We start from the raw sequence: 23281 nt of genomic DNA on the forward strand, positions 1-23281 counted from the left end.
TTTTATCCTTGCTAGAATTCGAACAAATAATTGTCCAATTAATAGCCAATTTGTAAACCTTATAAATAAAACTCACACTCAATTTGAACAAATCAAACCAAAATCGAGTCTAATAAAAGTTAATGATGCAAACTTGAACCTAAATTTTTAAATTCAAGCTCGAACTCAAACTTGAGTCACTATAACTAGGGATGTAAATAGGTTAGACCGGGCCAAACTTTGAAAAATAAGGCATGGGTCTACGTTGAGAACTTGAACGTTGAGTCTGTATATATGTTTTTTTTTTCTTAGCCCTAAGCCTGAGCCAACAATAGGCATGACCATACTTAAAACCTTTTTAATGGCTATTTAATACAAGAATCATGTGAAGTCTGGGGAAATATAATGCTAAAGAGTCAATTCATAATGTATTATTAGATACAATAATTCTAATAAGTTTTGCTTATAATATCGAAATTAATTAGAAAAGATGCCACCAAAGACTTTGTGGTCGAACAACAAAATTACTGCAATTTTTCTAAATTGGAGGTCACAAGTTTGAACTCAAGTCAGATCATGTGTTTCAGTAGATATTTTTTGTTGTAGAATCAATCTTTTCAACATTTTTTCCCTGTGAAATTTCAATTCAATTCATTCCTTAATATTTTTTGCGAACTAAATGGCTGGTAATGTAGTTTTTTTAATATTTGTTTTGGTATTTTTAATGACTAAAAGAACCTATAGGGGAAGTGAAATTTGTGTAAATGTATATATTTGTGGTGATAATATCTAGGAAAGGACAACTGGGGAAAAAGGATTAATAAAAGCGTTAATCTCGCTAGATTGGCATAATAAAGAGAAACCAGCAAACAGTTTAAAAGCTTCCATGGAAATCTCTTGCCGGTTTTTTGCTGTCTTCTATGTTGTTAGAGAGGAACAAGAAAACATCCTTTTTGATACATTAGGATTTAGGTACACTTTAGACGAGACTAATTCTAAAACCCCAGTCTTATAAATTGAGAGTTGCACGATCAAATCTACACAGATTTAGCTCACTATTCATGGTATTTAAGAGAAAAGATTAAAGTTCAAAACTGATCAGCGATAATATGAAAATTATGTCTAAAATGGACAGATTTCTTATGTCCATTGATATTTGGATCTCCTTTCACTATCAGACTGAGACGTAGGGACCCTTGAAGTTGAAAATTCAATCTTTCTAACGAGAAATTATAATTTGTATTAATATTTGGTTTTTTCTTACCAAAAAAAAAAAATTAAAATTTGGTTTCTTGCATTATATGTATAGACGGATAAAGCTTCGTTACTGGCAGAGGTGATACAGCATGTGAAGGAGCTGAAGAGACAGACGTCAGTGATCGCCGAGACGACGCCGGTGCCGACGAGCTAACCGTCGACAACGTCTCCGGCGAGGTGGGCAACAATAAACTATTGATAAGAGCGACGCTGTGCTGCGACGACCGATCGGACCTCTTGCCGGACCTCATCAAGAGCCTGAAGGGTCTCCGATTGAAAGCATTGCGGGCCGAAATCACCACCCTCGGCGGCCGCATGAGGAACGTGCTGTTCATCACCCGCGACGACGACCGCTGCGGCGGCGGCGAATCCGACGGCGACGACAAGTCGTTGCAGTCCATAAGCTCCGTGGAAGACGCGCTGAGGGCGGTGATGGAGAGATCAAACGGCGGGGAAGACCAGTCAGGGAGTGTGAAGAGACAAAGAACTAATAATATTAACATATTTCAACAACACCACAAATAATCTCATTCATGAAGGGATCGTGATTTACATTATTTCATATGTTTTGTCGGGCCAGGAAGTGGGGCCTTTGCAGTTGGGGATTCAACCTTTCGGGACGTTTGGTTAGTTGAAATTTCATCACCACTAAGGAGATTGTTATAAGCCAAGTTAGTGGTGAGTGTTTAATGTTTAATTTAGAGAATATTAATTACAAGCTAAGTTTAATTTCTTGGTTGTGGGGTTTATAATTTATGATTATATATTGTGGAATGTGACAAAATTTATTTGCCACTTGATTAGTTGGTTGGCTTTCTAATATTGAGATTGGGTGCAATGGTCAATTAATTAATTCCCTGCATTTAGATTATATGGGATGAGAATGTAATATAATCTTGTGGGTACTTTACAAAATTGTTATGGTGTTTTTTTAAAGATAATTAAGAGTGAATATATATGTTACTAAATATAAGTATGGTACAATTTCTTTAATGTTAGAATTCTAGTTTTACTATGTAAAATGTTTGTATGTGTAAAATCCTATTTGTGTGTGACTTAATGATTAGTATCCCATGATTGTCAAATAATTGATTTTAGTACAAGATTAACAATATCAAATCATATCACTTAGAATACAATTTGGTGCAAATAAACCACTTATCAGTCAATTATTGACATATTTAACTAACTTTAATAATTAACTAACTTTAACTATTTGACTTGATTAAAAAGTTAAAACATGTCTGGTAAATAACTTTTTAAATTAAGGAATGTTTGTCAAATGGTTGATAAGTCATGTTTTGATTGATTTGATCAATTTTAACTGATTGAGATACCATTAGATTTTCAATAAGCATAAGAAAAAATCTAATAAGGGTCCGTTTGGAAACCCAGAAAATGACTTCTGGAAAATGTTTTTCGAATTTTCAGTGTTTGGATGCAACAGGAAAATCCAATCAACAGAAAATATTTTCCGTTGCCAGGGGAAAATGAAGCCATTTTGGCGAAAAATGACTTCTGCCAAAATTTGGAGGAAGTCATTTTCTGCCAAAATGTTTAAACATACAATTCTACTCATTTTTCTAGAAAATAAACTAAACATAGCAAATTTTTCAAAATGCAACCAAACACTGAAATGAAAATATTTTCTGAAAAATGACTCATTTTTCAAAAAAAAAAAAAAAAACATTTCCAGAAGTCATTTTCATACTTTCTAAACGTACCCTAAATTTTACTAATTCACTCAATAAATTTTCTCCTCAATCTCCCATCCAAGTCCCAACAACCAAACAATCCCCTAGTAGTACTATTTGCAAGTCCTCATCTTTCGTTTGTTTACTTCCATTTTGTGTGTGCATTTTTGGGTGTTGTTTGGTACATTTCCAGCTCTGAACACAAGATAACTTGAGAGAATGGCGAGAGAGGGGAATTGGGAAAAGGATCTTTTTTGTGACTGATGAAACCTTAACACCCAAACCTTTACATAGAAATATAGGCGTTTGATTGATTACGTTTTTGTTGATGCTATGCATTATTCCAAATGGCTGAACCCCAACCCTAAGGGCCCCCTACACCCCGGCCCGACAGAGCATTTGTTGATGCTATATAGTCTAGTACTGTAGTTTGTCGTTTGTCTAGTTGTGCATGTGTGGCGTCAAGGTTACAGTGTATGTCAGCTTATTTTAATTTGTCATCTCCGGCATCCTCAGCTCCTAGGCTGTCCATCACCGCCACCGTCTCTTCCTTTGTCCACCGCCGCAATATTCCTCATCCCAACTCCAACTCCAATGGTCCCCACACCCCGGTCCGACAAAACAATCGTCTAACGCATGTGCATACAAGACATAATTCTCACATTGTCGCTGTCAAGTTTCGAATTTTGGTCTCTTCTCCCAAATACTGCTTACTAAACCAGTGAACTAAACATGTGAGGGCAGACAGCTACTATCAACTAATATACTCATAGATCCCATTTGATATGTCTAGTCCAATTAAAAAAGGTTGAGTGAGATTATTTTTAATTTAATTTTTTTTATAATATTAAGTTAAATATTACTCCGTACCATGGTTGAAAAAACGATAGGCGCTCATCGGGCGTTCGGGGGCACCTTTTTATTTTTTAAAAATTTGTTTAAAATATTTTATTTGTTAAGAATTGTTAATTATAAATTGTTTAATACTTAAATAGTTAATACTAACCTATTAAATATTAGCCTAAAAAGCATTAGAGTTTGAACAATTTAAGTTTATTTCACTCAAAACCATGTCATTTTGAGAGAAATAATCCATTTTAAAAAGAATGGAACAATAGCTAATCGACCGGTTAGTCGGTGCCTAAGAGGCCTAAGGGGTCAGCGCTTAGCTAGGCAGCCTTGGCCAACCGCCTAGACAACCAATTATGGCAATACGCTAGGCGGTTGGCCAGCGTCTAGCGCCTAGGCGTCGATTAATCGATGCCTATGCGATGATTATTATTATTATTATTATTATTATTATTATTATTATTATTATTATTATTAGTAGTAGTAGTAGTAGTAGTGGTGGTATGACAAGTAGATAAAAACAATGCATAGTAAAGATTAACATGAATATAATTATGAATAGCAATAAGAAAATAACAATTAATGACTAAATACCCTTATATTACAGAAACATAAAAAAAAAAAATAAAAAAAAAAATATCACCCACATATTTTCAACTAACCACACAATAATAGCTAAGGAAAAATAAGAAGCTAGCATTATTTAACTACTTTTGGGGGATTAGTTCAGTGAGCAACACTATAAATACCTTAACATTAAGATTTTACCTCAATCATCCAAAGGAAAAACAATAATACTAAAAAATCTACCCAACAAAGAGATAAATGGATACAATATTTTATTGTGCCTTCACATTTGTATTATTCTTGCTAGCAGATCTTGGAGAGAGTGCTGAGTTCAAAGTTACTGCAGAAGGCGATTCTGATATTAGTCCGGTAAATTTTATTATTTTCTTTGGAGAATTGTGTTAAAAACAGAAAATAGAAAAAGAAAGAACCACCCATGTTTCAAGGCTCATATCTCCTTTGTTTGGAATTTTAAGCAATTAAAATAAACACTTCCAGGTTCATATATATGATCATATTTGATTATGGAGAAATTTTTAATGGCGTAGGAATTGTTGAAAGCTTGGGATGAAGCATGTGCGGCTACGACTCCCAGCATCATTGTGATCCCAAAAGGCACTTTCCAAATGAAACAAGCTCTACTTAAGGGTCCATGCAAAGCCCCAATTGAGCTTAAAATCAAGGCTACTTTGAAGGCCCCTCCTAATCCAAATGATATGGAATGCAAAAAGGAATGGCTAACCATTAATTATGTAGATGATTTCACACTCTCTGGTGATGGTACTCTTGATGGCCAAGGAGATGTACAAATTTATGGCCAAAAAAAAGACACAGGTTTTAAAAGTGATAAGTTGCCTAATGTAAGTCCAAAATTTTTATTTTATATAAAACAATTAAGACAACAATTTCTTTTTACTGATAGATCTATTAAGTAATAATGTTTTTTTTTTTTTTCCAGAATTTGAGCCTCAATTTCTTAAAAAATTCGATCATCCGAGACATAACTTCTCTAAACAGTAAATTGTTCCACGTCAATGTTTTTGGTGGCAAGAACTTAACGTTTCAGAAAATCACTATTAAAGCGCCAGCGGATAGTCACAATACAGATGGAATTCATATTGCAAAAATATGTGATGTTACGATTAAAGATTCTGTTATAGGAACGGGAGACGATTGCATATCAATTGGTGATGGGTTAGAAAACCTGAACATCGATGGTGTGACATGTGGGCCAGGACACGGCATCAGTGTGGGAAGCCTTGGCAAGACCCCTGGTGAAGAGCCTGTGAAGGGTGTCACCGTAAAAGACTCCAAATTTATTGGTACAGATAACGGCCTCAGAATTAAAACATGGCCTAATTCTCATCCTGGAGTCGTAACCGATATACATTATCATAAAATAGAAATGGAAGACGTCAAAAATCCAATTGTGATTGATCAAGAATACTGCCCGAATAACCAATGCTCAAAAGAGGTATGTAACACATTTTTTTTTTATGACTTATCTTGATGATGGATGATTTTATTAAAACTTAGCTTGTTTTATTTTTATTTGTAGAAACCATCACTAGTAAAGATCAGCAATGTAAGTTATACGAACATAAAGGGTACTTCTGCAACCGAGGAAGCAGTGATCATTGCATGCAGTAGTGGGGTGCCATGTGAAGATGTTAAATTTGGTGATATTAATTTGACCTTCAAAGGAGGAGCTGCAAAAACTGTTTGTTCAAATGCGAAACCTAAGTTAACCGGAAAGCAGACCCCCCCAGTGACTTGCAAATGATGAGAGTTTTTGACCCTTTTTTTTTTTTTTTCATGAAAATGTAATCATAGACGGTTGGATAGAAATAAACAAGTATGTGTAGCTTGTGGCATAGGCCATCCAATATGCTGCCCATGCTTGGTTTTGAGCTGGATATGATGTTGAAGTTTTTTTTTTAATTACTCGTAATATTTTTATGAAAAATACTTTCTATCCCTTGCAAATCAGCTGCAACCATATTATATTCCTATCATTAGATGTCAAAATTCTTAATTAATTCATTTTTTTTGTAACTTGAAAATAATAAACCTCACTACCCCAGTTCTCTTGCATACGAGAAAAGGTCAATACAGTAGAAATAGGTGGCAATTCTTATTTTAACTAAAACTATTTTTTTAGTGGCAAATAAATTCTATCAAAATTGAAGTGAACTAGATTTTGTTTATACTAATATTACTTAAGTTGTCCGGTATACCTTAACCACTAGTGGTAGTGGGGAAGAAATCCACGAACCCAGGACATACAAGGAACCAGTTGCCCCTTTTGACGGCGAACGGAAACGTTTCCTAACAATTAAACTAGCATACGAGTTAATTTAAACAATCCGATTTTAAAATAATATTAAAAGCAACATTCTGGACAGTTGATCTATATTACATCAACGGTTCAGATCTCACCTTATTTTTCATTTGAGAGTTTTAACGCACATGAACCGCGTGTGTATATATATGTATAACCCGCTAACAACTCTCAAAAAGTCCCAATAAAATCAATCGTTATATCCTACACCACGGCGCACATAGCACTGTGCGCCGCGTGCCTCCCAAAACGACGTCGTTTTGGGGTCGTGTTGGGAGGCGCGGTAGGAAGTTGCTGAGATTATGTGTATTTGTTCACAACGTTATGTGTATTCGTTCACAACGTTATGTGTATTGGTTCATACAGTTATGTGTATTTTTTATACAATTATGTACATTCTTTTTATACAATTATGTACATCCGAATCAGAAAATTTGTGTGTATTATGTTAAGAGTTGATGTGTATTATGTTAAAAGTTTATGTTTATTATGTATTATGTTAGATTATGTGTATTATCTTTTAAAAAGAGTATGTATATTTTGTTATATAATTATGTACATTCATGTATAACATTATGTGTATTCAAGTATAACATTATGTACATTCTTGAACAGCGGGTTTTTTTTTAAAGAAAAAACTATTGCCATTCACTGGGGCGGGAAATTTCAAAAAAAAAAATAATAATTAAAACGACGTCGTTTTGCATCTGGGCGCATAGTGCAACGCGCACCGTGGTGTATGATATAAATTGCCCAATAAAATCGCTCTTCTTGGCAAATTATTGTATGGACCATGGTCCACACAATGTTATGTGGACCATAATAAAAAATACATTTTTAATATACTAAATGTACATTATTTTTGTACTGAATGTACATTATACAATATAATGTACACTCAGAACAAAAATAATGTACATTTTCTGAATACAATGTACATTATTTTTATACTGAATGTACATTATTTTACAATAGACAAAATATGGTTCATACAACTTGTGTGAACTATGGTCTACACAATAATGATTGGCTCTTCTTGATATGGGCTGCCCTTATATGCTATGCGCTTTTATCATTGGGCCCAATTTTCCTTCTTTCAACCCATCCTACCTTTTTATTTTAAATAGTCTTTAATTAATGTCCATGCTTGGTTGAAGCAACAACTATACTGTGGACCGCGATGTACGTACACCGCAGTAAAAAATGGCGTCGTTTTTCTTTTTTTTTTTTTTAAGTAAAGAAACGGCGTATCGTTACAATTAATGAATCGCGCATTTTTTGTGTATTAATTACCATTTGAAATTATAATGTATCTAAACTGACACTGCCTCACGTATTATTTTTATATTATGCTGCAATTGAAATGAAATGAAACTGTAGTTGTGTTGAAATGAAACTACAGTGTATATAAAATGAAACTGAATAACAATTTCACATATTGAGTGTATATTACCAAGCGAAATTGTAATTATATCAAAATGATAATGTAGTTGTGTTGAAATGAAACTGCAGTGTATATAAAATGAAACTGAATAACATTTCACATATTTGAGCGTATATTGTGCAACGAAGTTGTAGTTATATCGAAATGATCATGTAGTTATGTTTTAATGAAACTATAGTGTATATAAAATAAAATTAAATAACACTTTCACATATTTGAGTGTATAAATATCGAATGAAACTGTAGTTATATCGAAATGAAATTGTAGTTGTGTTGAACTGAAACTGCAGTGTATATAAAATGAAACTGAATAACAGAGTTACTTTTTGCGAAATGACACGAACCGAGTATCGTTTCTTTTCATTAAACAAAACGACACCGTTTTGAAACTCGGTGCACGATATAATTTGCCTGGTTGAAGTTAAGAAGGAGCTTTATAATTTTGTTTTATTTTATTTTATTTTTTTTGGTCTTCTGGAGCTGTCACGCTCTACTTTTGTAATTTTCCTCTGAAGATTATAATATTTTTTTTCTAAATTTTCGTTTGATATTTTTTGAAATAGATAGTTATAGATGGACCCCTACACTCTTTTTATATATTCATTAAAATATTTCCAAATTCATATTAATTATATTGCATTAAGTATAAGTTCAAAATATACCTTTTAACTTTATTATTTACTTTTACATTCTTACTTATTATTTAAGCGGTTGCATACTCTTGAGTCTTAACTGCTGTAATCATAAAATTAACATTAAGTCATTTTTATTAGAAGTTTTATCGCAGTTTTTTAGAAAAAGAGAAATAGCGCGGAGGAGAAAGTAAAAAGAGAAAGAATGTGTGAGGTTTTGCAATAGTTGGAGTTTTTTATTTGATATTGTGGGGCCCGCGTGGAAATTGAGTGCGCACATGGTTTACGCGTCACACACAACATGCGCGCTCAGCGGGTGCGTAAAATACTCTAACTTTTTTTTTTTTGACTGTCAGATTTTTTTTTAAAATTCTTTTTCTCATCATTTTCATCATCTCTTTCCTAGTCACACTTGTAATAACTCATAAAAAATTTATAGTCACACCTGTAATAACTCATAAAAAATTTATAGAAAGTGAAATTTGAGAGTAACATTTGAGTGTTATGGAGTCCATGCCTAGTTTGCAGTTTACAAAGAATAGAGGTGCCTAAACTATAAACAAAAGGAGAATAAGTCCTCAATAGCAAATCTCTATTTGCAAAGTCAAAAAATGGCAATGGACAGTGATGCCAACAATTGACAATGTTCTTCTCACCTTTCTCCCTATTAGTTTAAGGAAATTCTGTCGGAGTTGTTGCTCCGTGGCTCTCTGTTCCAACGGAAGGGCTTACGACTTTACGTGCACGCAATTCAGTAACACCCAAGAGAGAGAGAGAGAGAGAGAGAGAGAGAGAGAGAGAGAAGGAGCTGAGAATGGCGCCGGAGCGGCCGAGAGTGATGACCGGCCGGAGAGTGTTGAAGTCGTTGCAAGGGGTGGCGGCTCATGGGTTGCTGTTTTCCTTTACTCTGCTTCTCGTTCTCAAGCTCGATCGAGCCTTTCCCTACTCTTGGTGGTCTGTTTAATGCTTTGTTTTTTTTTTTTTTTTTTTTCCAGTGATTTTGATGAAATTTAAGCATTTATATGTCTGTTTCAGTGGGGGTTTCAACTTTTCATTCAATCCAGGAAATTCCGATTAAACAACTGAATTCCCAAACCTAAAAACTTCAGCTTTCACGAATTTCGCAAGTTCTTGAAAATGTTAGTCAGTTAGTGCATTCAAGAGATTTTATATTTATTTTTTCTACTTTAAAATAAATTGTGAGGATAAAATTTGAACCTTTTCTGAATTCCAAATGTGTGTTTCTTTAATTTGGTGGATTTTTAGCTAGTTCTTGGATTTTATTTTTTTAATTGGAAATATTTTTATTTTTATTTTTATTTTTATTTTCTTAGTTGGGTTTTATAAGCTTCTTTACTCGGAAAGATTAAGAATGTCTTTGCTGAAATTCATTCATTCACATGTGTATTTGTCAAAGGATCTATATATAGTGTTGAGAACTACATCATCCAGTATATGTTTACCTGAATGACAGGGATTTATGCTCCTCCTGGATCCTGCCTTATTCCTTTTAGTTCATTTAAGTGATAGTGTTAGGATTCAGAAAATCAGGAGATATCGACTAGTTGATTCTAAAATATTTTTGTTATTCGAATTGATTTATTTTCTTTAGAGATAGCGAATAGTTATGTTAAGGAGCCTTAATGATTCTCATTTCCGTTTTATGTTTTATTTAGTTGGCATACGATTAAGAATCGGATAAAGATTTTGGTTCCTATTTCTGGAGGATAGTAAAAACCAGAGCTCTTTACTTACCAGATTTTGCGGTTTTTGCTTATGGTTTGATCTTGCAGGGCTGTTTTTATCCCTCTTTGGTTATTTCATGTGGTTGTAGCAAGGGGTAGATTCTCGTTACCTGCTCCATCAATGCCCCATGGTCGAAATGTATAATACCTCACCTTATTTTATTTTATTTTTAAAGATAACTGGTTTATTAAGCCAATTATTTTGTACTTGCATTTTCCAAAAGCAGCTGGTTACACGTTTTTTTTCCTTGAACAGTGGGCACCGTATCATGCTATCATGGCAACGCCGTTGCTTGTTGCTTTCGAACTACTTCTCTGTATATATCTCGACAGCAGATATGGTAATGAAGAAAAACCCTTTAACATCATAGTATTATTCGATTTAGGAGTTTTATGTCTTGCTTGAAATGTCATCTGAATCGGTTGATCATATTATGATGATGTTTTTAATGATTAAACTAATGACACAAGTTAATTTTAGAATTTGTGGCGGTTTGCAGCTGTAAATTTGAAGATTGTATTCTTTCCCTTGCTAATGTTTGAATCTGCCGTTTTGGTTGATAATGTTAGGTAAGACACTTTTCCTACTTGGACTTCTGAACTGTTGCAAAAATCACGCCTAGGTGCTAGGCGGTTGGCCTCCTAGGCGGTCCCCAGGCGCCTAGAGGGTGCCTAGCGATTTTTTCAACATTGTAGTTTTGATTAAGCATTCTGGTCCATAAATCTATTTTCAAACTTAGCGGATTCTCGATTGAGCATTATATGCTTTTTAGTATCTTATGGCATCTTTTTCCCTTGTTTAGAATGTGTAGGGCTTTAATGCCTGGAGATGATGAAAACCTGAGTGATGAAGCAATATGGGAAACGCTTCCTGTAAGTTCTTAGTAGTACTTTGTCAAATACTAGTTTTCAGAAGCTATGCGTTATTATCATTTCTTGAAGTTACTAAAAAAATTTATGTTGTTCTTGAACTTAATAATTGATCATTATAACTTTGTTTGTGGGTTAGTACTCCCATACTTCTCTTTTCGTTTCGAGGTTTTAAAGGAATTTAATCATTTTGGCTCAGCATTTTTGGGTTGCGATATCCATGGTCTTCCTTATTGCAGCAACGGCATTCACTCTTTTGAAGCTGTGTGGTAATTGTTTTAGATTTTTTTTTTTTTTTTTTTTATCGACTAATTCTTGTTATTTACCTAAACTAATAATTACGTGCAGGTGATGTAGTTGCTCTGGGCTGGTGGGACTTATTTATTAACTATGGGTACAAAACGCCTTATTCTACTTGCCTTGGTGATTGATAGTTTGTGATTCTCACCCATCCGCTTGCTGAAAAGTTCATTGCTTTTACAGGGTGGCTCAATGTTTTGCGTTTCTTATCTGCACGAAATGGTATAATCCCGCGATTCATAGGCATTCCAATATTCGAACGCCCAGTTCATCTTCAACGAGTGCAGGATATTCTAACCGGAGTAGCGGCTTGCTGATATCTCCCGACGAAGAAGAATTTGAACGGAGTGGAATTTGCAGTTTGCAGGACATCGGTGGGCATATTATGAAAGTTCTCCTTGTTGGTTTTCAAATAATGCTTTTTATGCGATTAGCGGTACATCCATTGAAACAAATTTTCGCATTTGATTTTTCGTGATTTTTCTCGAACTTATAACCATTTACTTCTTTTTTATTCCAGGAAACTCCACCTAGTGCTAGATATATCCCAATTCCGGTCCTGTTTGCTCCTCTTTTTCTGCTCCAAGGAGTAGCGGTTGTGTTTGCTATCTTTAGATTTCTGGAGAAAATTACGTTCCTACTAGATACTGAAGGTGGTAACAGAAACTATTTTAGGGTTCCTCCAATCATTCATGGTTCTTTAGGGTTCATGCGTCGTGGATCAAGGTAATTGTCATGAAATTTAGACGTGCAATATCTGTCCATTTCTGAGACTGTACGGACAGTAATAAATACTTGGATCTTACTCATAACAGGTTATTAGGTTGGTGGTCAATAGATGAAGGGAGTCGCGAGGAGCAAGCCCGTCTTTATCAAGCCCAGACACCTGGGTCGGTACTTGTGTTCGATCTTTTGAGTTATTTTATTCTTAGTGTTAAGAGTCCCACATTGGAAAAATAAGAGAACGTATGAGTTTATAAGGCTATGGATTAGACTAGCTAATTGATTGGATTCAGTCTTTTAGTGGCCCTGTTTGATAACATAGTTAACTTATTAGTCAATAATTAGCTTTTTTACAGCTTATTGCTCCAAAACGCTATAATTCAAAAAGTTGCTCAAAGTAGCTTTTTCGATCAGCTTTTTAAGAAGTCATTTTGCATGTAAACAGCTATTTGCTAACAACGAATTTACCAAACATCTTTCTACAATCAGCTAATGCTATCAACTAGTCAAACCCACTAACCCAATCAGCTAACAGCTATTTACCAAACACTCCCAGTGTGGTTTGGCACATGTACATTATAGCCCAGTTGAGTGACAGAGCCTGGGTTTATAAGGCCATAGGTTAGACTTTGATTGAATTCAGAACTATTTTGAATTCCAACTTATCGTAGTTTATTGTATTCTCATCCGATTTTTTTTGGGTTATTGTATATAGGTATAATACTTTTTCACCTGATATTGTAAAGAAAATGCCCAAAGCAGATCTTGTAGAGGAGGTAATTTCCTCTCGACTCCTTTGTAATGTCATAATCTCGGCCATACCTTTGCTTGTTTGCTTTCATTTGGTTTACTAATTTTCACCCGCCATATAACCACTTTAATCATAATTGGCTCGTGTCATATCAGATATGGAGACTGCAAGCTGCACTTTCGGAGCAAACAGAGGCATCCGAGATAAACCAGGAGGAATTTGAGAAGCTTCAAAATGTAAGATACCTAAATGAGTTTAGATTCTTTTTCTTGTCGAGATACCTAAATGTAAGATGTTCTTGCATTAGAACAATGCTATCTTCATTGGTTTCATCTGCGCTACCTCTTACCCGTTGCTGTTTTTATCAGGAAAAGGTACTATGTAAAATTTGCTTTGAGAAACAGATAAACGTCGTCCTGCTTCCTTGTAGGCATCACATTCTTTGCAGGTATTAAGCCCGTGCTCTCTTTAGTGTGTCTTATGCAGTTACTTTCTTCTTCTGCCTTAAGCCTGTACCATACTCTGACTAATCCCTGTTCGTACCGGGCTGGCCCACTTAAGGGACAAAGTACTGGTCATATTGGTTTTTCCATACGAGAGGGGGTTTTGAACTCTTGACTTCTCTTAAGGGATGAGAGTGCGTTGGTTATTATTGCAACTCTCGTGAGAATAAATGTTGTCTGTAAGGCAAACGTGTATACTGATCAGTGTTGCAAAAATCGCACCTAGGTGCTAGGCGGTCGGCCTCCTAGGTGCCCTAAGCGGTCCCCAGGCGCCTAGCGATTTTTTCAACATTGATACTGATCATCGCTTTTTCTCCCCAGTACCTGTTGCGAGAAGTGCAAAAGGTGCCCCATATGCCGGGTGTACATTGAAGAGCGCCTGCCTGTATATGATGTGTAGCTAACTCTCGTAAGCGAGGAACACGGTTTGATCCAAGCCCGGGTTTCTTCGTTGAAACTTAAAGCGAAGCAGTACTGACAGGATGGGTGACTGCAGTTTTATTTGGTCAGGTCACCACAGGTACATTGTAATGTGGAGAAATCATTGTGTATACTATGATTGTATGTTATTTTAGAATAGTTTGATTATCTTGTGTGAAGAACTGTATATAAACAATGTGTAAGGTAGTTGCATTCAGAAAGAAAGCTGATGCATGTATGACAAATTGACAATATCTGTAAGTAACTAAGTATATATACACTTGAATCATTTCTATACTTCTGAAACATCTCAAAACAAGCTGTGGAAGAGATTCGTCAATCCTTAACCAAATGTCAATGAATTAATCATTGACTTGGAACTAGGGGTGTAAATGAGCTGAGCCGCTCCGGAGCGGTTCGGTCAACGCTCGGCTCGAACTCAGTCAAAATCGAGCTCGTCTCGAGTTCGAGCGGCTCGTGGATTAAACGAGCACGAGCCGAGCTTAGGTATTGTAGGCTCGCGACTCAACGAGCCGCTCGTGAACCTTATAACATATTATATAATATATAATATATAATATATAATTATATTATATTATATTTAGTATATAAAAATAATAATTAGGGGAGGAAAATTAAAATATTTTTACGCCAGGTAACATGAAAAACCGAAAAAACAAAACATAGAAAAATGCAAATTACGAAAATGAGAAAAACGTATATATGCATTTACAAATATTTTTTCTTTAAATATGCATTGCCCACACATAACCCAAGATTAAAATATTAGTAAGGAGTCAATTTAAGACTTAAAACTTTATATATACCATACCACTTACATAATAAAATAAAAAAGTTAACAACTCCACCAAACTATTATCTTGCTTACTATTTTGTTTAATTAAACATTTCAAAATAATACGAACATTATTTGTGGTTTCTAAAATTACTCTATAAAATAAAATCGAAAAAATTAAATGATTTCATACGTCAAAGAGTCATAATTCGGGTCATGGGCCCACCCGTTTTGAAGTGGTATTTGACCCGATGGATACGGGCAATTTGGCCTTAGGGTTTTATAGATTTTATTTAGGGTTTTACACACTTTCATTATCACTTGCGGCTCGAGCCGACAGAAAAACGGAAGCTTCATCTGCCTCAAGTACTCCCGTGTCCCGTCGAGGCTCGCCCTCTTCCTTCACAGCTCGAATCCGCAGCCATGCCTAAGCACTTCAGGCCTGCGGTAAGTTGAATCTCTTAGTCTTCTTTTGCTTTCTGCTTGAATCTCGTCGCCGCCTGTTCAGCCATTACATTGTTCATAATGTGTTTCAGGGCAAGAAAAAGGAAGGAAACGCTTCCAGATACATAACTAGGTCAAAAGCTCTTAAGGAACTCCAAATCAGCATATCACTATTCAGGTTCTCATCTCTCTCTTCCTTCACAGTTCAATTTTGATCAATCTTTTTGTTTTGTTTTGTTTTAATTTTTTTTTTTTGTTATTCAATTGTCATAAGTTTGATTATCATGAAACAAGGATATGTGTTTCTGTGTAGTTAAGCACCCAGCTGAAATTTTTTGCTTAAGCTTTTAGTTACTGAGTTGGGTGAGGAAAGGTTGTTATTGGTCAAGTTTCAAAATTTTGAGTGCCTGAAGTTATTGATTCGTTATATTGATTTATTTGTTTACAGGAAGCTATGCATCCTCAAAGGTATATTTCCACGGGACCCAAAGAAGAAGGTGAAAGGAAATCATCAAACCTATTATCACACAAAAGATATTAAGTTCCTTAAATATGAGCCATTGCTTGAGAAGTTCAGAGATATTCGGGCTTATGATAGAAAAGTTAAGAAAGCTGTGTCAAAAAAGAACAAGGATCTTGCTGAACGTCTATTGTCTAGCAAGCCTGGCTATAATTTAGATTTGCTTATTCGAGAGAGGTTGGTTATGTTCATGTTGCTGAAAATTTTATGCTAGCATATTAAATTTAGTAGCTTAATGGGTGTGCTTATTGTGATAAACTTATAGGTACCCTACATTCATTGATGCGTTGAGGGATTTGGATGATTGTCTGAGTATGGTTCATCTTTTTGCTGCATTGCCTGCTGTAGAAAGGGAAAATATTCCAGTAAACCGCATTCATAACTGTCGAAGGTCATCTACTCATCCTCCTGTGAAATCCTTTTTTATCTATTTGTTTGTTATTTTATTTTATTTTTCTATATGTACTATACCCAACTTTTTATTTTTTCTGTGCTTAATTTTTTTATTTTATTTTGTGGTGTATTAGGTTAAGTCATGAGTGGCAAGCTTATGTTTCTCGCACCCACAAACTGCGAAAAACATTTATATCTGTAAAAGGAATATATTATCAGGTATCTTAACATCTTTTCCTTTTGTTAAGTTTTTGTTTTTGTTTATCTATTTCCTTGGTCTGTTATAATTTTCTTGGCTCAAGTGCGCTTCTTATTGTTGTAGGCTGAGATTGAGGGCCAAAAAATCACATGGGTAACTCCACATGCACTGCAGCAAGTACTGCCTACTGATGTTGATTATAAGATCATGCTGACCTTCTTGGAATTTTATGAGGTTAGAATATTTTGCTGTGAAGTTTATATTATTCAGACTTCAAGTCTGGATTCCTGGCTAATATTTTGCTGTGAGGATAACATTTAACTTCCGTTACCTTCTAATATTTTGTAGACCTAATGTCTGTCACTGTTAATTTGTTCTTTTGTAAGCACTATTCATAAAATCTGTGTGCACAAGTTTCATTCTTTATCCATCATTGCTGCAATTTCATTTACATCAAAATGATTGTGCAATTGTGTGATATAATGAAGCTAATGGATGATAGGCTTACTTTTCTCGTAGTCTTTTGTTCAAGATATGTTTGCTTATAAGAGCTCTATTATTGATATGCAGACACTCATTGCCTTTGTCAATTTCAAGCTTTATCATTCAATAAATGTGAAATATCCTCCCATCCTTGACCCACGGCTGGAAGCTTTAGCTGCTGGTATCACTTTTTTCTCTTCTGTAATACTCAACTTGGTATGACTTGTTTGAATTTGAAATAATATTTGAAAGTTATGGAATTTGGCAGATCTTTATGCATTGTCAAGGTTCTTTGAATTGAGCACAAGCACCTCCATTATGGAGCCCAAAGCCATTGATCTGCCTGAGTCTGGTCAGACTGAGGACCAGCAAGACAAAAGAGCACATGATGAGTCTGATTTGAGACTTGCACAGCTTCAACACCAACTTCCTTCAAATGAGCCAGGTGCTTTAATGCACCTTGTTGAAGAGGCTGCTAGCATTGATGAAGACGATGCAGAAACAAGGGAATGCAAGGCCCTCTTGAAGGGAATGAGATTCTTCTTAAGTCGTGAGGTAGGGGGTCATATGCATTTTATGAACTTTTAATAAATTTTATTTAATGCTCTATTTTTATTAAGCAAAAAGTGACAATCCTTTTTTCTCCTGGTTTTGTATTTTCTGTGATTTAATGTTGAAAAGTGATCATGACTCTGGAAGTCTCTACCATTAAAACACATCTGGCTGTTGCAAATACTAAATCAGAAAAGAAACAAAGAAAAAACATAAACAGTGTATGACATGTTCAGTACTTTTGTTACAAATACGCCCACCACTACATAAGGCAATTGTGCTTTGGTTGTGTAATTTTATGTTGGAGTTCCAATCATCCTCACCCTAAAACATAATCTTCATAAACTTGTACTTTTGATGTGCATGTTCTAAAATGTACTGGTATGATTATTCATATTTTTAGCTTTTCTGTTCACCTGGGTGTTCCCTCTAATTGAAGTATTACTACCATTTTGGATTTTATTATCAGGTTCCTAGAGAGTCTCTGCTTTTTATCATTCCTGCTTTCGGTGGTGTTGTATCGTGGGAGGGTGAAGGAGCCCCAATCAAGGAATCTGATCAGAGCATCACTCATCAGGTTTGCAATGGAAATAATAATTTTTAGTTTATCCTACCCACTTTGTTCAACATAGGATTTCATTATTCTTATGTTTTTCCATGGTCTTTATTCTTTATATTCTACAAAGCATAACATGTTTGAATTGTTTGGTCATATATTGGTGCAGATTGTTGATAGGCCGACACAGGGGCACAGATTTCTTTCTCGGGAATATGTTCAACCACAGTGGGTTTTTGATTGTATAAATGCACGCATCATATTGCCAACTGAGGATTACTTTGTCGGAAGGTATGATGGAAAGTTTCAGTTAGTTTTTCCCCTTTGGTTTAAGATGTCCTAAACTATTTGCTGTTTTTCGGTTCTTATGGTTTCTAGTTGACCACCTGGATTTCTGTGTAAGCTTAATCTTGAACCACCAATTTTGAGTTCATATAAAGAAGAGCTAAAGAGAAATGGGAGAGCTGGGAAAGAAAAGTAGTTGTTTTTGAGCAACCCCGTTTTTTGTTTTTTTTTTGCTTGCGCTACTGAACCCTCTCTCTGTGTTGTTTTTGATATAGTTAGAAACTTAGAATTAATATTCTAACTACCTTTCAAATATACTACCAGGGTTCCTCCTCCGCACTTGTCACCTTTTGTTGACAATGAAGCGGAAGGCTATGTCCCTGAATATGCTGAGACCATCAAGCGGCTACAAGCTGCTGCCAGAAGAGAAGTCCTCCCAATGCCAGGCGTTGGCATAGAGGATTTGGATGATCCTCAGAATCTACTAGCGGAAGGTATTAGTGACCGTGCAGAAGCTATTGCAGCTGCTCAGAAAAAGCAAAAGGTAAAATTTTTGAGCTTTTAAGCTTAATCTGGTTGAAGTTAGGGAATGTCAATTTTTATTTTATTTTATTTTTGATACTCGAGAGTCGAGAATAGACTTGATGCTGCACTTCTATGTCACCACAACAGTGGATTTCCAGTCCATGACTGCTGGCAGTTTTACAACCATTTCTTAAACAATGCTTTTTAAGATCTCCTGTTGTGGAAGTAAAATGAATATTTGCTCGTCTTTTAAATATTCTTTACACCTATGGTCCCTGTTGTCAAATGCACAGATGTCTGCTTTAGAGAAGCAGTATCATGAAGAATTGAAAAGGGAGTTTCAAGGTGCCAAATACTCGACAATTTCCAGTGAGAGTAAGGACGCTCCCGAGGACAACAATGCTAATACTGAATCAGTTCCTGATGAGCAACAAATTGCCAAGGATGCTGACAACATGTCTAAAATGGTGATGTCTCGCAAAAGGAGAAACATCTTGGAGGCTGCAGAGGTAACATTGTTTAACCTTCTTCTTCAAGCCCCACTTAGATTGACACTAATGTTTGATTCTTTAAGTATCTGTGATCTCATTTTTAAGTTCTTTTGACAAATCAACAAACACAACACAACTCCAAACATGAAATTTCCGCGGTACTCACAATCTCTCTCTCTCTCCCTCTCTATTTCAGATTGGCAGGAAACGGAAAAAGGATAAGGTTGCTCGGTTGGAGGAAAGGAGGAAAACTTTAAAGAACTCCAAGAAATCTGAAACCAGCTAGGTGCCTTCATATGCTGTACTGTATTGTTTTCTGATCTGTTCTATATGCCTTGACTGGCACAGAAGTTTTGCCTTAGGGTAAGTTTAAACAACATATGGTAGAGGATTGATTACTCCTTGTCAATTACATTACAAAGAGTTTCATTACTAAAATTTTGGTTCCCAGTTCCTACTCTCCCTCCAACCATCAGTTGGACAAAAATCCCAAGGTAACTAATGTGAGGGGCAATATCATCATTTGGAAAGTCAATGGACATCAACAGCAGCACAATGCACAATTAATTGCACAATGCTAATAGTAGATTCAAGAATTTTTTTTTTTTTTTTTTGAAGCATAGTAGATTCAAGAATTAATACCCGATTTTGCCCTCTGGTCACATTTTTACTTGGAAAAAAAAAACTATATGAGAGATTAAAAATAGTACTTACTCAATTTAATCAATTGTCTTTGATCAAGATACTTCTATCCATGGATGATGTGATTTAATTCCCTTTTTTTAAAACATCAAAATAATGTCATTTTGGACCACGGTTCACATAATAATTTGCCTTCTGGGCCTGTCACTGTAGTATTAAGTTGGTGCGATTTATTGACTTTCTTAATTTGAATCTTTTGTAAGCTAGGGTAATAAGATGGAGTTTAACCAGTACATACACTAGAGTAGTGATTGCGATTTTTTTTTTATCACTCTCTTGAAAACTTGAAATGAGTTTTTACTATTGAACTCGTTGAAACACATTGGTAGATTGCAGATTTGCAGGTTTATATAAAGGATAATAACACGATTGCTAGAAATGAGCCAGCAAATTAAATGATACCAAAAATGGGTGGTCGGAGTTGCCATGCACTTGTGTATCTCTCTGTCCATTCATGCAATTGAAGCAACAGAAAGGGAAATATGAGTACGCAACATAACAAAATTTGGCAGTTCAGTACGATAATGCATGTGAACCATGCATCCTATCCATAGATAGATATCATCGAATAGTAGTTAACCTTAGCTTAGCTTGGTCGTCGTCGTCGCAGGTGGTCCCTTTAATTAGTACGTTTATTATGTCTTTCGTATTGTTGGGTCTCTTTGGTCCCTGACGTGCATTCATGTTTGTGTCGTGCCACTTTAACCCCATCCAAATGAATGTCTGATGAGGGCATGACGCGGCGCCATCTCGATCTGCTCCAAAACCATTCCCCTAAGCCACCGGTTTTGTAAACCCATGGCCACAATTAATTTTTTTTTTGGAAAAATGGTGAAATAGGCCCTCGAACTTTAGCTTAAAAGTCAATTAGGCCCCTAAACTTTTTAAAGGTGCAATTACATTCATCAACAATTCATTTAAGTGCAATAAAGTCCAAAAACAAATTAAGTTCATGTCACCTTCCGGCGAATTTTCCGGCAAAAAAAAAAAGTGACCGGCGAAATTTTTGACAAAAGAAGTGACCGACGAAATTTTCGACAAATCTGGGTCGGTTGTTGGTCACCTTTTTTATGTCAAAAAATTCGTCGGGAGGTGGCCTGAACCCTAATGACCTGTGATAGCAGGTCATTAACTTATTTTTGGGCTTCATTGCACCTAAATGAATTGTTGATGGGTGTAATTGAACATTTTAAAAATTTAAGGGCCTAATTGACTTTTAAGCTAAAGTTCGAGGGCCTATTTGACCTTTTTTTATTTTATTATTATTATTATTATTATTATTATTATAATTGATTTTTAACTTGTTTTATAATTTTATTTGGAATACTCACTAAAATTCAGATTGTTCAAACTAGCCTGCGGTTTGAAAGGTATATATCCCAATGGATCAACAAGGGCCAAAACCTAATTGTTTTTAAGCTAGTGGAGTTGATTTTAGGTCTTCAGACTTTATTGTTTTTATATAATTAAATTTATTATATATTATATATATATATACTACACGCAGATATACATTAATTTCAAATCCCACCACCATTCTTCATCCCTGTCAACAAGCCAGGTTACTAATACTAAGTCCAATACTTGAGTTCAAAATATTAGTTTTTTCTTTTAGAAATTATGAATTACAAAATTTGATAGATATACTCAATATATATATATTTTTGACAGTTAATAAATTTGTTATTAATACAACTGAAAAGTCAAATGATGAATTACCAAAAGGGTAATGTTTCCCACTCCTGTAAAAATCACACAATTTTTGTCATTACCTGATTTGACTTTTTTTGGGTGGTTAGTTTTTTTTTTTTTTTAAAATTTTTTTTTTAATCTCAACTTATTAAAATTGCCACATTGTGGAGTGTAAAAAAAAAAAAAAAAGACTGTTGCATGGGCATCTAGCATTGTTCATTACGAAAATTGATAGTTACAACTTAACAATTTGAAACATTTAGTAAACTAGCTAGTTGTAAACAACTATAAAGTCAGATGATACGAAAATTGACAAATATAACTTAACAATTTGAGACAATTAGCAAGCGGATTGTTAATACAACTGTACTATAAGATCAAATAGTCGACTCTTGCATGTGTCTCATATTCACGCCTAGTAGTATTTAGTAATGAAAGTATAAAACTTTTATGATTGAAATAAGTACAGTATTATTACTCCATTATTATTATTAACATCAGAGTTGATATATTAAAGGGAAAAAAAAAAAAAACTGTTGATTTACAGGTGAAATGGTTTCATGTTGAGCAACTTGTAAGAGTAAAATGAGTACACAATAATTATTTGCAGTGATGAATATGAGTGGGTGCAGGGTAGAGGTCAATAACCACTGGAGGTGGGTCCCCTTTGTCAGGCATAAATCAACAATTCAGGCTGATAAATTTGGCAAGAAATATACACCAATGAAGAAGAAGAAGCTAAGTTGAATTGGAATTTGTTGATGATTGGTATGTTTTTGTTGATTTTGTCAACAAAATGTTGCCTTGGGAACATTAGGGTATATATGCAATGCCAAGAACCATTTGTCACAATACAACAAATATTCTGCCCCAATTATAGACCTTGACCTTTAAGTGGTTAAGGTTGAATTTATATCAAATATATTTGTTATTAATTGTTCAATTTTTTTAGGGATAAAGTAAAAATAAACCAATGAACTATTTGAGAAACAACAATTAGGCCATCGAACTCGAATAACTCCAAATAAGCCACTAAATTCGAAAAAAAAAAAAGCAATTAATATTTTTAACAAGTTAACAAGCTAATTCATAAATTTATTTACCAAATAACACCAAAACTAAATTTGAGGGGTAAATAAATTTCCTAGAATGTGTTAAAAAATGACTTAAAAGACCATTCTTGAGAACTCACATTCTTAGAAACTACTTAAACAACAAGTGCATGCATATGGCCTTAATTTTAATATTAACATTATTGAAGTGATGTGAAATAATCTAAACTAAACTTTGATCCTCCATATATTCATCACGTGATCGAATCATTAATTCTTACTTGTTGTACACATTAAAAAAAAAAATGTTCTCATAGATATATAATATAGTACGATTTCTTTCAACTTAATCATAAGTCTCAAGTTCGAGCTCTAACAATACAGCTACCTTAAAACTCATATGAGAGTGATCTATTACCCTTTTGATCCTACTTGCAACTAACAAATAGAATTTATTTGATCTATCCTAGCTATTTTTTTTTTTTTTTAGATCAATAGAAAGGGAGACACCCGGTA

At 34.7% G+C, this 23281-nt stretch overlaps 3 protein-coding genes across 4 annotated transcripts; all 3 read left to right on the top strand.

The window, feature by feature from the left end:
* The first annotated feature begins 4555 nt into the window (after positions 1 to 4555).
* LOC109160860 (polygalacturonase-like) lies at positions 4556 to 6324 on the top strand. Its single transcript, XM_019309105.1, has 4 exons — positions 4556 to 4715; positions 4895 to 5206; positions 5305 to 5820; positions 5905 to 6324. The coding sequence occupies exons 1-4, from the start codon at positions 4605 to 4607 to the stop codon at positions 6127 to 6129; spliced, it is 1164 nt and encodes a 387-aa protein (XP_019164650.1). The 5' UTR covers positions 4556 to 4604; the 3' UTR covers positions 6130 to 6324.
* Positions 6325 to 9377: 3053 nt separating this feature from the next.
* On the top strand, positions 9378 to 14372 carry LOC109160750. Of its 2 annotated transcripts, XM_019308987.1 has the most exons (14): positions 9378 to 9717; positions 10557 to 10647; positions 10765 to 10849; positions 11009 to 11078; positions 11312 to 11381; positions 11578 to 11647; positions 11727 to 11772; positions 11862 to 12114; positions 12199 to 12404; positions 12494 to 12568; positions 13117 to 13177; positions 13308 to 13388; positions 13521 to 13600; positions 13977 to 14372. In XM_019308987.1, the coding sequence occupies exons 1-14, from the start codon at positions 9578 to 9580 to the stop codon at positions 14053 to 14055; spliced, it is 1407 nt and encodes a 468-aa protein (XP_019164532.1). In that variant the 5' UTR covers positions 9378 to 9577; the 3' UTR covers positions 14056 to 14372. The 2 variants fall into 2 exon arrangements, with proteins under 2 accessions (XP_019164532.1, XP_019164533.1); XM_019308988.1 differs by lacking the exon at positions 9378 to 9717 and having other exon boundaries at positions 10990 to 11078.
* An 804-nt stretch (positions 14373 to 15176) lies between these two features.
* LOC109161149 (pescadillo homolog) lies at positions 15177 to 19917 on the top strand. The gene is made up of 13 exons (XM_019309500.1): positions 15177 to 15318; positions 15408 to 15493; positions 15764 to 16012; positions 16101 to 16226; positions 16363 to 16447; positions 16551 to 16661; positions 16998 to 17091; positions 17179 to 17465; positions 17932 to 18039; positions 18188 to 18309; positions 18628 to 18847; positions 19122 to 19337; positions 19516 to 19917. Exons 1-13 carry the CDS (start codon positions 15295 to 15297, stop codon positions 19603 to 19605), a joined length of 1818 nt encoding a protein of 605 aa, XP_019165045.1. The 5' UTR covers positions 15177 to 15294; the 3' UTR covers positions 19606 to 19917.
* The last annotated feature ends 3364 nt before the right edge of the window (positions 19918 to 23281 follow it).

The sequence above is a fragment of the Ipomoea nil genome, unplaced genomic scaffold, assembly GCF_001879475.1.
Source record: "Ipomoea nil cultivar Tokyo-kokei standard unplaced genomic scaffold, Asagao_1.1 scaffold2921, whole genome shotgun sequence".
NCBI classification, from domain to species: Eukaryota; Viridiplantae; Streptophyta; class Magnoliopsida; order Solanales; family Convolvulaceae; genus Ipomoea; species Ipomoea nil.

Coding starts and splice junctions, on each gene's coding strand:
- LOC109160860 (XM_019309105.1), top strand. CDS start 4,605: ATGGATACAATATTTTATTGTGCCTTCACATTTGTATTATTCTTGCTA. Junction 5,207..5,304: donor AAAGTGATAAGTTGCCTAAT/GTAAGTCCAAAA, acceptor TTTTTTTTCCAG/AATTTGAGCCTCAATTTCTT. Junction 5,821..5,904: donor ATAACCAATGCTCAAAAGAG/GTATGTAACACA, acceptor TTTTATTTGTAG/AAACCATCACTAGTAAAGAT.
- LOC109160750 (XM_019308987.1), top strand. CDS start 9,578: ATGGCGCCGGAGCGGCCGAGAGTGATGACCGGCCGGAGAGTGTTGAAG. Junction 10,648..10,764: donor CAATGCCCCATGGTCGAAAT/GTATAATACCTC, acceptor TTCCTTGAACAG/TGGGCACCGTATCATGCTAT. Junction 13,178..13,307: donor AAGCAGATCTTGTAGAGGAG/GTAATTTCCTCT, acceptor GTGTCATATCAG/ATATGGAGACTGCAAGCTGC.
- LOC109161149 (XM_019309500.1), top strand. CDS start 15,295: ATGCCTAAGCACTTCAGGCCTGCG. Junction 17,092..17,178: donor GCTGGAAGCTTTAGCTGCTG/GTATCACTTTTT, acceptor GGAATTTGGCAG/ATCTTTATGCATTGTCAAGG. Junction 19,338..19,515: donor ACATCTTGGAGGCTGCAGAG/GTAACATTGTTT, acceptor TCTCTATTTCAG/ATTGGCAGGAAACGGAAAAA.